The sequence below is a fragment of the Benincasa hispida genome, chromosome 6 (genome assembly GCF_027475165.1).
Source record: "Benincasa hispida cultivar pf3 chromosome 6, pf3_genome.v1.1, whole genome shotgun sequence".
NCBI lineage: Eukaryota > Viridiplantae > Streptophyta > Magnoliopsida > Cucurbitales > Cucurbitaceae > Benincasa > Benincasa hispida.
In genome coordinates, this window is record NC_143483.1 from 21,382,551 (window position 1) to 21,396,151 (window position 13,601).

Here is a 13,601-nt window from a genome sequence, read left to right on the forward strand (position 1 = left end):
CATATATACTTGTTTTATATTAAACATGAGTATGTTGTTATGTATTTGCCAACACAATTAGTTATAACGAATGATGCAAAAGAGAAGCCTTGTAATAGAAAATTTTTGGTGGTGCCAATTTTCTTCCCTTCTATATAATAAGTACTTTTAAACATTAAAAGTCCTCAAACATTTAAAAAGCTACACATTTTTAACAAAGAGAAGAAGAAGATGGGGCTCATGTTGAACTTGGTGGTTCTATTTTCTATATCATTATTTGTATCCTTAGGGAAAGGACAATCTAATGATAGTGTTTTCGATGTGACCAAATATGGTGCTATGCCTAATACTGATATATCTCAGGTAAAAATGTTTAATATCGATATTAACGAGGAAAAATATTGAATATGAGAAGTAATATTTGTTTATAAATAGGCCCTCACAAATGTATGGACGATGGCTTGTGGATCCACGAGTCAAAGTAAAGTACTTATTCCAGAAGGAACCTACCAGTTAAGTATAATTAAGTTGACGGGTCCTTGCAAAAACCATATCCAAATTCAACTTGAAGGAATATTGGAAGCTCCCATAAATCTTATCGGAGAACATTGGATTAGTTTCCAATATATCGATCAGTTTACATTGACGGGTACAGGAGTCTTTGATGGGCAAGGAAAAGTAGCTTGGGGAAAAAATGATTGTGCCAAAAATTCAAAGTGCTCCAAACTTCCTATAGTAAGAAGAATATAATCATCTAATTAATGTTTTGATAACTTTCTATTTTTATTTTTTAGAATCATAGCTCATATTGTTACAGTTATAAATATCAAGCTAACACATCTTTTATATATATATATTTTATTGGCTTAGCAAACATACATGTGCTCATAGTTTCAAAATGTGCAGAATTTGAGGTTTAATTTCATCACAAATTCGATCGTGAGTGACATAACGTCGAAAGATAGTAAAAGCTTTCATGTTAATGTATTGGGTTGTAAGAACCTTACCTTCCAACATGTGAACATAAATGCACCAGGATATAGTCCCAACACAGATGGAATTCACATCACTCGTTCGATTGGGATTAATGTTACCAATACAAATATTAGTACTGGAGATGATTGTATCTCACTCGGAGATGGTAGTCGGCAAGTAACAATCACTAACATAACATGTGGGCCTGGACATGGTATAAGTGTAGGAAGTTTAGGAAAGTATGTTGCTGAAGCACCCGTTCAAGGAGTCATAGCTAAGAATTGTACGTTGATAAATACAACTAATGGTGTTAGAATCAAAACATGGCCATCTTCTCCTAGTTTTGGAACAGCTTCTGATATGCATTTTGAAGATATAATAATGGTCAATGTCAGTAATCCAATTATCATTGATCAAAAGTATTGCCCCTGGAACCAATGTGATAAAACGGTATTGAAATTACTATTGTTCTTCTTCTTTTTATGTTTTATTATTCATGAATCTTGAATGGTTTTAAATCTAAAAAATGACGTTGTGTTTATTATTTTCAGAACCCATCAAAAGTCAAGATTAGCGATGTTAGTTTCAAGAATATCAGAGGTACTGCAGCGAACGCACTTGCAGTCAATTTTGTTTGTAGTTCGCAATTTCCATGTGAAGATATAGAGGTAGCTGACATTAACCTCACTTATAATGGAAGTGGCGGCCCTATTTCATCTCAATGCAAGAATGTGAAGCCCATCTTTTCAGGAATACAAAGCCCTCCTGCTTGTTCTTCTCCCTCTTCAACTGCAAAAGCACTTGCTTAAGGTATTTTTCAAGGATAATCCACTGGTGCTGAAGATTTGTACATATAATTATGAATGTACAAATTATTCTACTATAGATGTGACCATCTATTTATTATTCAATCTTTCAAAGAGAAAAATACAGTGGTGACCAAAGGCATTTCCTTTTTTTATATCTTCCTAGAAGTGTCATATTATCAAACATAAATTTGTTTCTTATTTATACTTGTGTGTGTGTTTTTGAGTGTATATTTGTACAGTTTTTTATTTGTTTATAAAATCTTTCTGATGCAGCAGGTTAAAGCATTAGGCTAAATCCATGGTCATGCAATGAAAATCCATCACGTTCCAATTAGAAATATCTAATTTTTAAATCAAGAGGGAAATATTTAGTCTTTTTTTCTTTTTCTTTTTTTTTTGGAAAAAAGTTAATCCTTTATGAGTTAATCTTTATAATTTTGTTCCAAAAAATCAAAATTAAAAAAGGAGTAACAAGTTTCTTAACTTTCATCTCTTGAATTTCTTTTCATTTTCAAATTGCAAGCTTATTTGTTAAAGGAATAATCCAATGAGACCAACAACAGAAGCAATGGATCATCTTTGATTTATTTTGTAATAAACTAAAATACATGGGTTAACCATATAAATATCTCGAAATTAAATAAAGATTGTTCGGCGGAAGCTAATCGTTGGAATGACCTATAGTTCGTGAATGAAAATTGATTGATTAAAGAGTTTAATTAATTAATTTTAGATCATTGGAGATTATAGAACCGTAAGAAAATTGCTTGCAATTGGTGTAAAATATGTGGAAATATGATGCCCAAATAACTCTTTTAAGGCACAAGTCAAATCGTCTATTATATTAACCCAAATGTAGATTAATGTAATAACAAGTAGGAGTATTTCAAAGTCGAATCCTCAAAGATAACTTTACTAAAAGCAGAGTGAGAAGAATTGTTGATTAAATTTCAAACGGTTCTATGCATATGCAGTAACCATTCAAAAAGTCGTGTGGTGAGCATTTTGATTGCAACAGCAGTGAACAAAATAATGTTGCACAAGTGATTTTATGGGTTGGCAACATTGTTTGTCAATCAATTCCATAAAGATATTTTAAAATTCAGATAATTGTTGTGATAAACTGAAAAAGTGGGTATCGTAAACCTCTCTCCGACAATCAAACAAATGTTATAATCACAAACTAACAATTTATACTAACTAGTAGCACAAGTGGTAAGTCCGGGTCGAATAACAGAGAAGCACGGAAGATTAGCCATTCAAAGTTCATGTTTAGTTAAAGTGGTAAATTGGGGGAGGGGGGTTTGGTGTGGATTGAATGATTAGAAATGCATAGAAAATAAAGTACAAGAAAGTAAAAAGATAGAAATGCAATTAACCAAGACATTCTAGCTTAATGGAATTGAAATTGCTCAAAGTAACTTTGATCTCATTGAATTGCCTAAATGTAATTTTAGATTCTTAGCTATGTCTAGCTCAATTGATCGGAAATCCAACCAATGGTCCTAATTAACTAATTAGCTAAGCATGCTCAAATGCATCCATATTAAGCATGTTTAACTAACCGCATTAAGCTCAAGGGATAATTACACTAGAATGAATATTTAACTTCTACCGTCTAATTAAACATTCAATGTGGTTTTCTCTAGGTTGATAGGGCAATACTCTTTGTTATAGACAACAAAAATGCAAGCCTAACTAACCTATTGCTTCTCATGCATTAACAAACAATTTCATGTCACATATTGAAAGTTAATCTAAGCATTGAGTCACAAATTCTCAAGTAGTTTGTTAGACAATCAAGAGGAGATGCAATTACGAAAGAAATTTAGATGGAGAGAAATCCAAGATATAGAAATTACATTCAAACAAACTCCTAAAAATTACATTGTTCCAAATTCCTAAGCTAGAGAACTAGGTCTTACCTTCCCACGGGAGATGGAGAAAAGAAAACTGGCATCATCTTCATTAATTACATGAGGGAAAGGAAAGAAAATGCAAGTGGAAGAGGTAAGAAGAGGAAAAAATCGGCTTGGAGACGATTGGGAGGTGATTCTTGCCCTAAAAAAGAAGAATTCTATATAAAGAGTCGCGACATCAACGTGGTGCTAGGGACAATGTCGTTGCGCCCTAGTGCACAGCGCAGGGGGGAAGGTAGCACAACAGCACTTCCCTTCTGCACGCATGTCTGCCACGCGCGTCCTTGTAGCACTGCACCAAATTTGGTGCTTCTGGAAAAAGTGTTGGGTGTTGGCTTCTTGGCGCTGTGCGCTGCACCTCTAGGAGAATTTGTCATTTTGTCTCATTTGAAATCCGGAAGCTCCTTTTTAGCTCTTAATTGATTCAAATTAACCCCAAACAGTCCGTAATGGTCGATTCTATCTCCTAAGTGCCTGAAACCTATAAAAATACTAAATAAACACATTAAACACAATAACAACCTTGAATTAAGTAGAGCGAGAAAGGACCTTTTCAGTGCTATCAAATGCCCCCAACTTAATTCTTGATCATTATCGTAAAAGGTAGAATCACACACTCCCATAAAATATGCTTGCTCAATCATAAGGGTCGTTATTCTAGTCTCAACAGTCTGCTAAGATGAGATTTGCAATAAAAAATGAAATTCGATCACAATCAATCAATGAAGCATATTTTAAGAATGATTCTAAATCTATTCATGCATGAATGAGTCCAAAGCATACTAATTAAGCCCACACAACTCGAAATGGTTTTATAAGACTCTCCATTCATTTTTCCCTTCTTGTCTCGAAGGCTCGAGAGCTGAGCTTCCTAAACTCAACAATACAAGGACATACTAAAGGGAACCAAATTTTTATTTTATTTTTGTGTTTTTCTTATGTTTTCTTATTTTACAACCTTATCTAGACACATTACTTTCATTTTGGCTTGCCCACATAGGTTACGTGAAAGACATCCAACTACAATAAATGTCTCCTAACAAGGAGTCGAAGCTTACTCATTCCTCAGGGGTACTTTAGCATGGAGGGAAACTACGAGTGTCATAATTGTCATCATAACCCAAAGAAAGATGAGTAACCCCCTTCAAAAATAAAATACAAACTTGCTTTTACTCTACAACATGCTTTGTCTTTTTACAAACTTTCTTTTACTTAATCTCTCCACTTGGCTTTTATAATACAAAACAAGAGTTTGACAAAAAAAAAAAAAAAAAAAAAAAACTTAGGCATGCATTATTAGGTTGAGCTTCAATTACTTAACACCTATCACTTGGGCCTGACAACAAAAATTAAGTCAAATAATACAACTCTAAGCATGCAAGACCCAATCTCATCAGACAAAGGACCTAAAGATACATGAGGGAGGAGAAAAATTTTAAAAAGTGCTATAAAAATCATGATTATGATCTTCAAACATCATCTCATACAAGTATAATCACAAAAAGGTTGTGTCATCAACTCTTCATCATAACAAACTAAGAAAAAGAGCAAGCAAGCATACCAAGCACACAAACATAGTCCGAGCACAATGTTCAAGGACCCCAAGCTATCACAACATACCCACCCCTTAACTTAAAATGATACGTTGTCCCCAATGTATCTCTAATCTAAGTCCAAAATAAAAAGGTTAAGGGAACAGAAAACCTCCCATGATAATGTTTTATGCACGGGATGGTGGTATGAGGGCATGCACTTGAATTGACCTTCTTCTTCTTTTATGGCCAAGGAAAAGAACCTACAAAAGAAAAACAAGAAGCTAAGCTACAAAAGCAATAAAGGAAAGCAATGAAATTTGAAACCTGGTTGTCTCTAGGAAACACAAATTTTTAATATTGGTTGCTCGTCGTGACCTATCTCCTATCAAGACACAAAGAAATTCTCGTATTTCTCTGGTCCCTTCTTAGATGAGTCGATATAGTTCGGTAAGGCTATAAGGCTCTTCATCTTTTGAAGAGAACCAAACAGGTCGATTTTGTGATTTTTGGAATATGAGAAAAAAGGTAAAAAGAAAGAATCAAAAGACTCAAATGACCCAAAAAATTCGAAAGAAAGAAAAGACTCAACAGACTCGTGAGAACTAAAGGAGGAAATTTAAAAAATATACACGATATGTAACAACCCAAATTTGTACGCATACACTACAGGAAATTAAATGTCAAATGTTAAGCAGGACGAAATTTTATTTAAGGGGGTGGTAAATGTAATATCCTAACCCCAATTTAGAAAGCAGAAAAACAAATAAAATATATAATTAAGAATGAAAAATATATAAATTTAATAGGAAAATCGGGTGGAAGTTTAGAATTGGAAAAAAAATAAGAAATTTATTAATTATCCAAAAATAATAAATAATGGGGCAAAATCAGGGAGGATTAATTAAAAGTTGGGCGCTAGCTAATTCGGGAAACAAAGGGAAGTAAATAACTTTTTGTTTGGGCACTGCTCATTGGAGATAAAATTGGAGAGAGCGAGAGTGGAGAGAGCAAGATTCTCAGCGAGAAAGTGGGAGAGAGCGAGAGCCACGAGAGTAAAACAAGCGAGAAAGCTGGAGAGAGCGAGAGCCACGAGAGCCACACCAACGAGAAAGCTGGAGAAAGCAAAATTCTGAGAACATAGAGAGCGAGATTGGAGAGAAATATTTGAGAGAAAATTGGGAGAGAGCAAAGTTGGAGAGAAAAGATGGAGAGAAAGAAGGAGAGAGCCACACTGGCGGATTGGAAAGAGCGAGATTGGAGAGAAAATTGGAGAGAGCGAGAGTGGAGAGAGCGAGATTCTCAGCGAGAAAATGGGAGAGAGTGAAAGCCACGAGAGTAAAACCAGCGAGAAAGCTGGAGAGAGCGAGATTCTGAGAACAGAGAGAGCGAGATTTGGACAGAAACGTGGATTATGCACTAAATTTGGCCACGATCTTATAGATTATACATGGAGAACCCTAAAATTGAATACAAACAAAGGTTGATGACGTAAGAGCAAACGTTAGCCAAAATTAGTTGTCTTATTAAGAGAAATTCTTAAACCTAAGTAATTTTAAAGAAGCCATTTGTAGGATGAGTTGTCACACAGAGAAGAGCTGGAAACGGCTATAAATAAAAGACGTTGGGCTGGAAGTTAAACTCATTCTCAAACAAAACTCAGTAGTAAAAATCGTGTGGAAAGGGTGAAGTAATTCTGTTAGTTAGAAGGAGGAAACGTGAGGGAAGTGCTGCCCAAATTTCCTTCTGGTTTAAGAGGGAAAGCTCTATTGATTAAACCATAAGGAATAATAAGGAATAACTAGGATCACAGTCAAGGTAAGTAGTTTATCTCACCCTCTCTTTAAGTGTTTCATGGTAGTGTATCTTTAATATGTTGCATAATTATGTTATTGTTATGTTGCATTACATGTTTAAAATACGTTTATCGACAAGGGACCCCATCCATTATATTTTTTCACAGCAATGAAATAAGATTAAATTTTATTTAGATAAAGGTTATGCTTCTAGGGCTAGCAGGGCATGTATGGTTGCACCCCTCTAGACCCAATTCTATGTCAAGTTTATGCTAGGGACTAACAGGGTATGTATAGTTGTACTCCTCTAGTCCAATCTTACACTTATGTTAATGGTTGATGTTGGATGCGACTCTAGCCCTACTGACTGCATGACCCGCTAATCATCAGTTGGGTTAGTTTCCACTTAAGTCCTCATCTTCCTACCAGGGCTGAGAAATTTACGTTAGAAGCATAACCGACCATCACATGTATTATATGTTTTCGGTCCCAATCATATGTTTTCAGGACATGTTGCATGTGATTGTGCATTTGGTCACTACCCTATGTGAGAACTACTTACTGGGTATATTATATACTCATCCTATTTTATAGACTTTTGTAGGTAAGGATACAGCGTAGGTGGCAGAACTGGATGTCGCTTAAATGGCCAACTATCAAGCTCACTATTATAGGCATATGCATTTTTCAATCACTACGCTAATGTTTTATGGATCCTGGTGTTTTGTAAAATAAACTTTTTATATAGTTTTCTACCTAATTAATAAAATCTTAGATATGTTCTTTTGAGATTTTTACCGAAATTCATCTCATGATAGAAAAGTCTAAATATGCATGTCGTAGCGGTCGAACCATAATATGTAAGGATTCGGTCGTTACAGTTTGGTATCAGAGAATTTGAGCCAATTAGGCTCTACTTATTAGAAGAGTCGTGGTGTTTGATGGTTCGGCTTGTTAAGTGATGCCCACAGTTATGCCAAATACGCTAGTAAATGGAATTTTCAAATGAGTAATTTAGTAAATAATTTAGTAAACATAAGGTATGAGTTAAAAAAAATAAAATTAGATTGCTTCCTTATTATGAAATTAAAATGTGTGTACCAGATGCCACCACAAAGGGCTCCAACACGACGAGGAAGACCTCGAATGGAATCCACAAGGGATCAAAATCAAGGACATGGACAGACACCTTATGTGTTAATTACACCAGATGCACTACAAATACTAATACCAAATATGAGTAATGGAAACACAACCTCGTCCACTACACCAATAACCAACGATACAAATGACTCGAAGATCATTCGAGAATTCAGGAAGTTCAATCCATCAACATTTGATGGATCATCTGTGGATCCAACTATAGCAGAGAATTGGATAACAGAAATAGAAACTATTTTCCGCCATATGAACATCCCAGAAGAACAGAAAGTAAATTTTGTCACCTTCATGTTAAGAGGCGATGCAAAGTTCTGATGGGAATTCACACAAAGAACAATCAAAGGTTCAGTCTCATGGCAGCAATTCAATCAGGCATTTTACAACAAGTATTTCCCTTTGACAGTGAGATATCAAAAGGAAGTGGAATTTCTTAATCTTCGTCAAGAGAACATATTGGTGGCAGAGTATGAACGGAAAATTGATCGCTTGTCCCACTTTTTCCCTCGACTAGTGGACATAGAAGAGAAGAAGGTGGAAAGGTTTATTTGGGGATTAAGAGAAGGCATTTGAGGCATTGTTACTGCTTTCCGACACAAAGAGTATGCTCTTGCACTCGAGTCGGCCTTACTCATGGAAGTAGATCTTGCTGTCAAAATCTTAACTTCTGAACGAGGATTCATGCCAAATCAAAAAAGGAAATTCACCCAACAAGACTTCCAACGTTCACAACGGCAAGCAAAAATTTTCTAAAGCACTCAGGGCGTACAGTCACAATAGAAGAGTCAAACATTCACATATCCTAAGTGCAGAAATTGTGGAAAACACCATCAGGGGCAATGTCTTCGGAACTTAGGGGTGTGTTTCAACTGCGGTCGGACGGGTCACTATGCAAAGGCTTACCCAAAGCTCATCAACCAAGTATCAACTGCCCAGACCACCCAGCCTACTAGTAACAAGGTTACCCAACAACAGAAAGGACGGGTGTTTGCTGTTACACGTCAAGAGGCAGAGGATCAAGATGCAGTTGTTACAGGTACATTACCCATCCTCGGGTATTATGCCTTCACTTTATTTGATTCGGGCTCTAGTCATTCATTCATCTCTACAACATTTGCACAACATGCTTAATTAACATCAAAGCCCTTAGGCTACATTCTATCCGTAGTTACTCCTGCCGAAGTATCTATGTTGGCCAACTCAGTAGTAGAAAACTGTGAATTGTCAGCATCAGGACATAAACTAGGGGTGACCCTTATCATCCTAGACATAAGTGATTTTGACATAATACTAGGTATGGACTAGTTAGCAGCAAACTATGCAAGCATAGATTGCCATAATAAAGAAGTCACATTCACCTTTCCAAAAGGAACTAAGTTTAAGTTTAAGAGTTCTAATACACAATCAGCCCAAGAATAATTTCAGCCTTAAAAACTAAACATTTTCTCAACCATGGGGCTTGGGCATATTTAGCAAGTGTAGTGGATTTACGAAACCAAAATGATGAAATTAAGGTCATTCCTGTAATAAAAGAATTTGAAGATGTATTCCCAGAAGAGCTACCAGGTTTACCGCCTAGTCGAGAAATAGAATTTTGTATAGATCTAATTCCCGGAGCTGAACAAATATCTAAAGCACCATATAGAATGGCACCTGCGGAATTAAAAGAACTCAAAATACAATTACAAGAAATGTTAGATAAGGGATTTATACGCCCTAACGTGTCTCCATGGGGAGCACCTATCTTATTTGTTAAGAAAAAGAATGGATCAATGCGTTTATGTATAGATTATCGGGAGTTGAATAAGTTGACAATAAAGAATAAGTACCCACTCCCACGCATTGATGATCTATTTAACCAATTACAAGGAGCCTCAGTATTCTCCAAAATAGACTTACGATCTGGATATCATCAACTACGAATCAAGGAGTCTGATATACCTAAGACTACTTTCCGAACAAGATATGGGCATTATGAATTCGTTGTGATGCCCTTTGGATTAATGAATGCCCCAGCAGCCTTCATGGACTTGATGAATAGAATTTTTAAGGACTATCTTGATAACTTCATGATCGTATTTATAGATGATATTTTGGTCTATTCCAAGTCTGAGGCAGAATATGAAAAACATCTTAGGGACGTCCTTTCCACATTAAGAAATGAAAAGTTGTATGCCAAATTCTCCAAGTGTGAGTTTTGGACGTGACAAGTTGCCTATCTAAGGCATATTGTAAAGCAAGAAGGAATCTCAGTGGATCCTGAAACAGTTAGCAAGTGGCCTAGCCCAACAACAGTTAATGAAGTGCGAAGCTTCCTTGGATTAGCAGGATATTATAGACAATTTGTGAAGAATTTCTCAAGTATAGCATTACCCTTAACTAACCTCACCAAGAAGAATAATCCTTTTGTCTGGAACCAAGCATGTGAGCAAAGCTTCCAGGAACTAAAAGAAAGGTTGACCACAGCCCCTATTCTCACTATACCTGACGAATCAGGGGGTTTAACTGTGTACAGTGACGCATCGAAGAAGAGGCTTGGTTGTGTAGTGATGCAACACGGAAAGGTAATAGCATATGCTTCAAGACAACTAAAACCTTATGAACAAAACTATCCTATTCATGACTTGGAGTTAGCTGTTGTAGTCTTTGCCTTAAAGATATGGAGACATTACTTATATGGGGAAAAGATCCAAATTTATACAGATCATAAAAGCCTTAAGTACTTCTTTACACAGAAAGAGTTAAATATGAGGCAACGAAGATGGTTAGAATTAGTCAAAGATTATGACTGTGAGATCCTCTATCATCCAAGAAAAGCTAACATTGTTGCTGATGCTCTTAGCAGAAAGTCAGCTCATACAGCAATCCTAAGTACCATCTCCAAACACATAAGGGATGACCTTGAAAGAGCTGAGATCTCACTAATACCAGAAACCTTCACAACTCGAATAGCACAGTTAATTGCAAGACATGCATTAAGACAAAGGATAATTGATGCACAACAAATAGATAAATACCTAAACAAACAACTGCAATCAGAGAATGGAGAAACGAGTCAATTCTCTACAGCCTCAGACTCTACACTTCTCTACCGTGGACGTCTATGTGTACCAAATGATGAAGAAATCAAGAAAGAACTACTAAAGAAAGCTCATGAATCATGCTTTTCAATACATCCTAAGAGTACCAAAATGTATCGAGACTTGAAAGCACATCATTGGTGGTGTAACATGAAAAAGAATATAGCTGACTATGTAAGTAAATGTTTAGTTTGTCAACAGGTGAAAGATCTACGGCAACGACCACAAGGACTCCTCTAGCCTCTAAATGTTTTAGAATGGAAATGGGAGTATATTTCTATGGACTTCATCTCAGGACTCTCGAGAACTGTTAAAGGCCATAACATGATTTGGGTGATTGTGGATCGACTCACCAAATCAGCCAACTTCCTACCATGCAAGACTACTCACACTACGGAAGCACTAGCTCAAATGTACTTAAAAGAAGTCATCCGGTTACATGGAGTCCCAGTATCAATTGTTTCAGATTGAGACTCTCGTTTCGTCTCTAAGTTCTGGAAAAGTTTGCAGAAAGCAATGGGCACACAGCTAAATTTCAGCACAGCCTTCCATCCACAAACTGATGGCCAAACAGAACGAGTTAATCAAATCCTAGAAGACATGTTAAGGGCATGTGCTTTGGATTTTACTGGAGCATGGGATTCGCAGATACATCTTATTGAATTTGCTTATAATAATAGTTATCAGGCGACAATTGGTATGGATCCCTTCGAAGCCTTATACGGAAAGAAATGCAGATCCCCTGTACACTAGGATGAAGTCGGGGAGCAAACACTACTAGGGCCTGAATTGGTGCAGCAAACATCAGAGTCAATTAAGCTAATTCGGGAAAGAATGCGAACAGCTCAAAGCAGACAGAAGAGTTATGCTGATAACCATCGAAAAGAGTTGGAATTCAAAGTAGGAGATCACGTATTTCTAAAGGTAGCACCAATGAAAGGCATTATGCATTTCGGACGAAAAGGCAAACTTAGCTCCCGCTTTATTGGACCCTTTGAAATATTAGAACGTATTGGCCAAGTAGCTTATCAATTGGCATTACCACCCACCCTTTTTACAATACATAATGTCTTTCATGTGTCGATGCTTCAAAAATACGTGTTTGACCCATCACATGTAGTAAATTATGAACCTCTACAAATAAGTGAAAACTTGCAATATGAAGATACTTCAGTTTGCATCCTAGCAAGAGAGAAGAAGTCACTTCGTAATCGGGAAATAAGTTTAGTGAAGGTTCTCTGGAGAAATCAGCAAGTAGAAGAAGCTACATGGGAACGAGAAGAAGAGATGAAAGTCAAATACCCTTATCTGTTTAAGAACCAAGAAACTTTCGAGGACGAAAGCTCTTAAGGGGGGAAGAATGTAACAACCCAAATTTGTACGCATACACTATAGGAAATTAAATGTCAAATGTTAAGCATGACGAAATTTTATTTAAGGGAGTGGTAAATGTAATATCCTAACCCTAATTTAGAAAGCAGGAAAACAAATAAAATATATAATTAAGAATAAAAAATATATAAATTTAATAGGAAAATCGGATGGAAATTTAGAATTGGAAAAAAAATAAGAAATTTATTAATTATCCAAAAATAATGAATAAGGGGGCAAAATCAAGGAGGATTAATTAGAAGTTGCACGCTAACTAATTCGGGAAACAAAGGGCAGTAGATAACTTTTTGTTTGGGCACTGCTCATTGGAGAGAAAATTGGAGAAAGAGAGAGTGGAGAGAGCGAGATTCTCAACGAGAAAGTGGGAAAGAGTGAGAGCCATGAGAGTAAAACCAGCGAGAAAGCTGAAGAGAGCGAGAGCCACGAGAACCAAACCAGCGAGAAAGCTAGAGAGAGCGAGATTCTGAGAACAGAGAGAGCGAGATTGGAGAGAAATATTGGAGAGAAAATTGGGAGAGAGCAAAGTTGGAGAGAAAAGATGGAGAGAAAGAAGGAGAAAGCCACAATGGCGAGATTAGAGAGAGCGAGATTGGAGAGAAAATTGGAGAGAGCGAGATTATCAGTGAGAAAGTGGGAGAGAGTGAAAGCCACGAGAGTAAAACCAGCGAGAAAGCTGGAGAGAGCGAGAGCCACAAGAGCCAAACTAGGGAGAAAGCTGGAGAGAGCGAGATTCTGAGAACAGAGAGAGCGAGATTTGGACAGAAACATGGATTATGCATTGAATTTGGCCACGATCTTATAGATTATACATGGAGAACCCTAAAATTGAATACAAACAAAGGTTGATGACATAAGAGCAAACGTTAGCCAAAATTAGTTGTCTTATTAAGAGAAATTCTTAAACCTGAGTAATTTTAAAGAAGCCATTTGTAGGATGAGTTGTCACACATAGAAGAGCTGG

The 13,601-nt window shown here is 36.4% G+C and overlaps 1 protein-coding gene across 1 annotated transcript; it reads left to right on the forward strand.

The window, feature by feature from the left end:
- Positions 1 to 210: 210 nt before the first annotated feature.
- On the forward strand, positions 211 to 1,763 carry LOC120079149 (exopolygalacturonase-like). The gene is made up of 4 exons (XM_039033325.2): positions 211 to 342; positions 415 to 714; positions 886 to 1,404; positions 1,506 to 1,763. The coding sequence occupies exons 1-4, from the start codon at positions 211 to 213 to the stop codon at positions 1,761 to 1,763; spliced, it is 1,209 nt and encodes a 402-aa protein (XP_038889253.1).
- Positions 1,764 to 13,601: the final 11,838 nt, after the last annotated feature.

Excerpts from the sequence above, each read along its gene's own strand:
- LOC120079149 (XM_039033325.2), top strand. The coding sequence starts at position 211 with ATGGGGCTCATGTTGAACTTGGTGGTTCTATTTTCTATATCATTATTT. Across the intron at positions 343-414 it reads CTAATACTGATATATCTCAG|GCCCTCACAAATGTATGGAC; the intron begins GTAAAAATGTTT and ends GTTTATAAATAG. Across the intron at positions 1,405-1,505 it reads GGAACCAATGTGATAAAACG|AACCCATCAAAAGTCAAGAT; the intron begins GTATTGAAATTA and ends TATTATTTTCAG.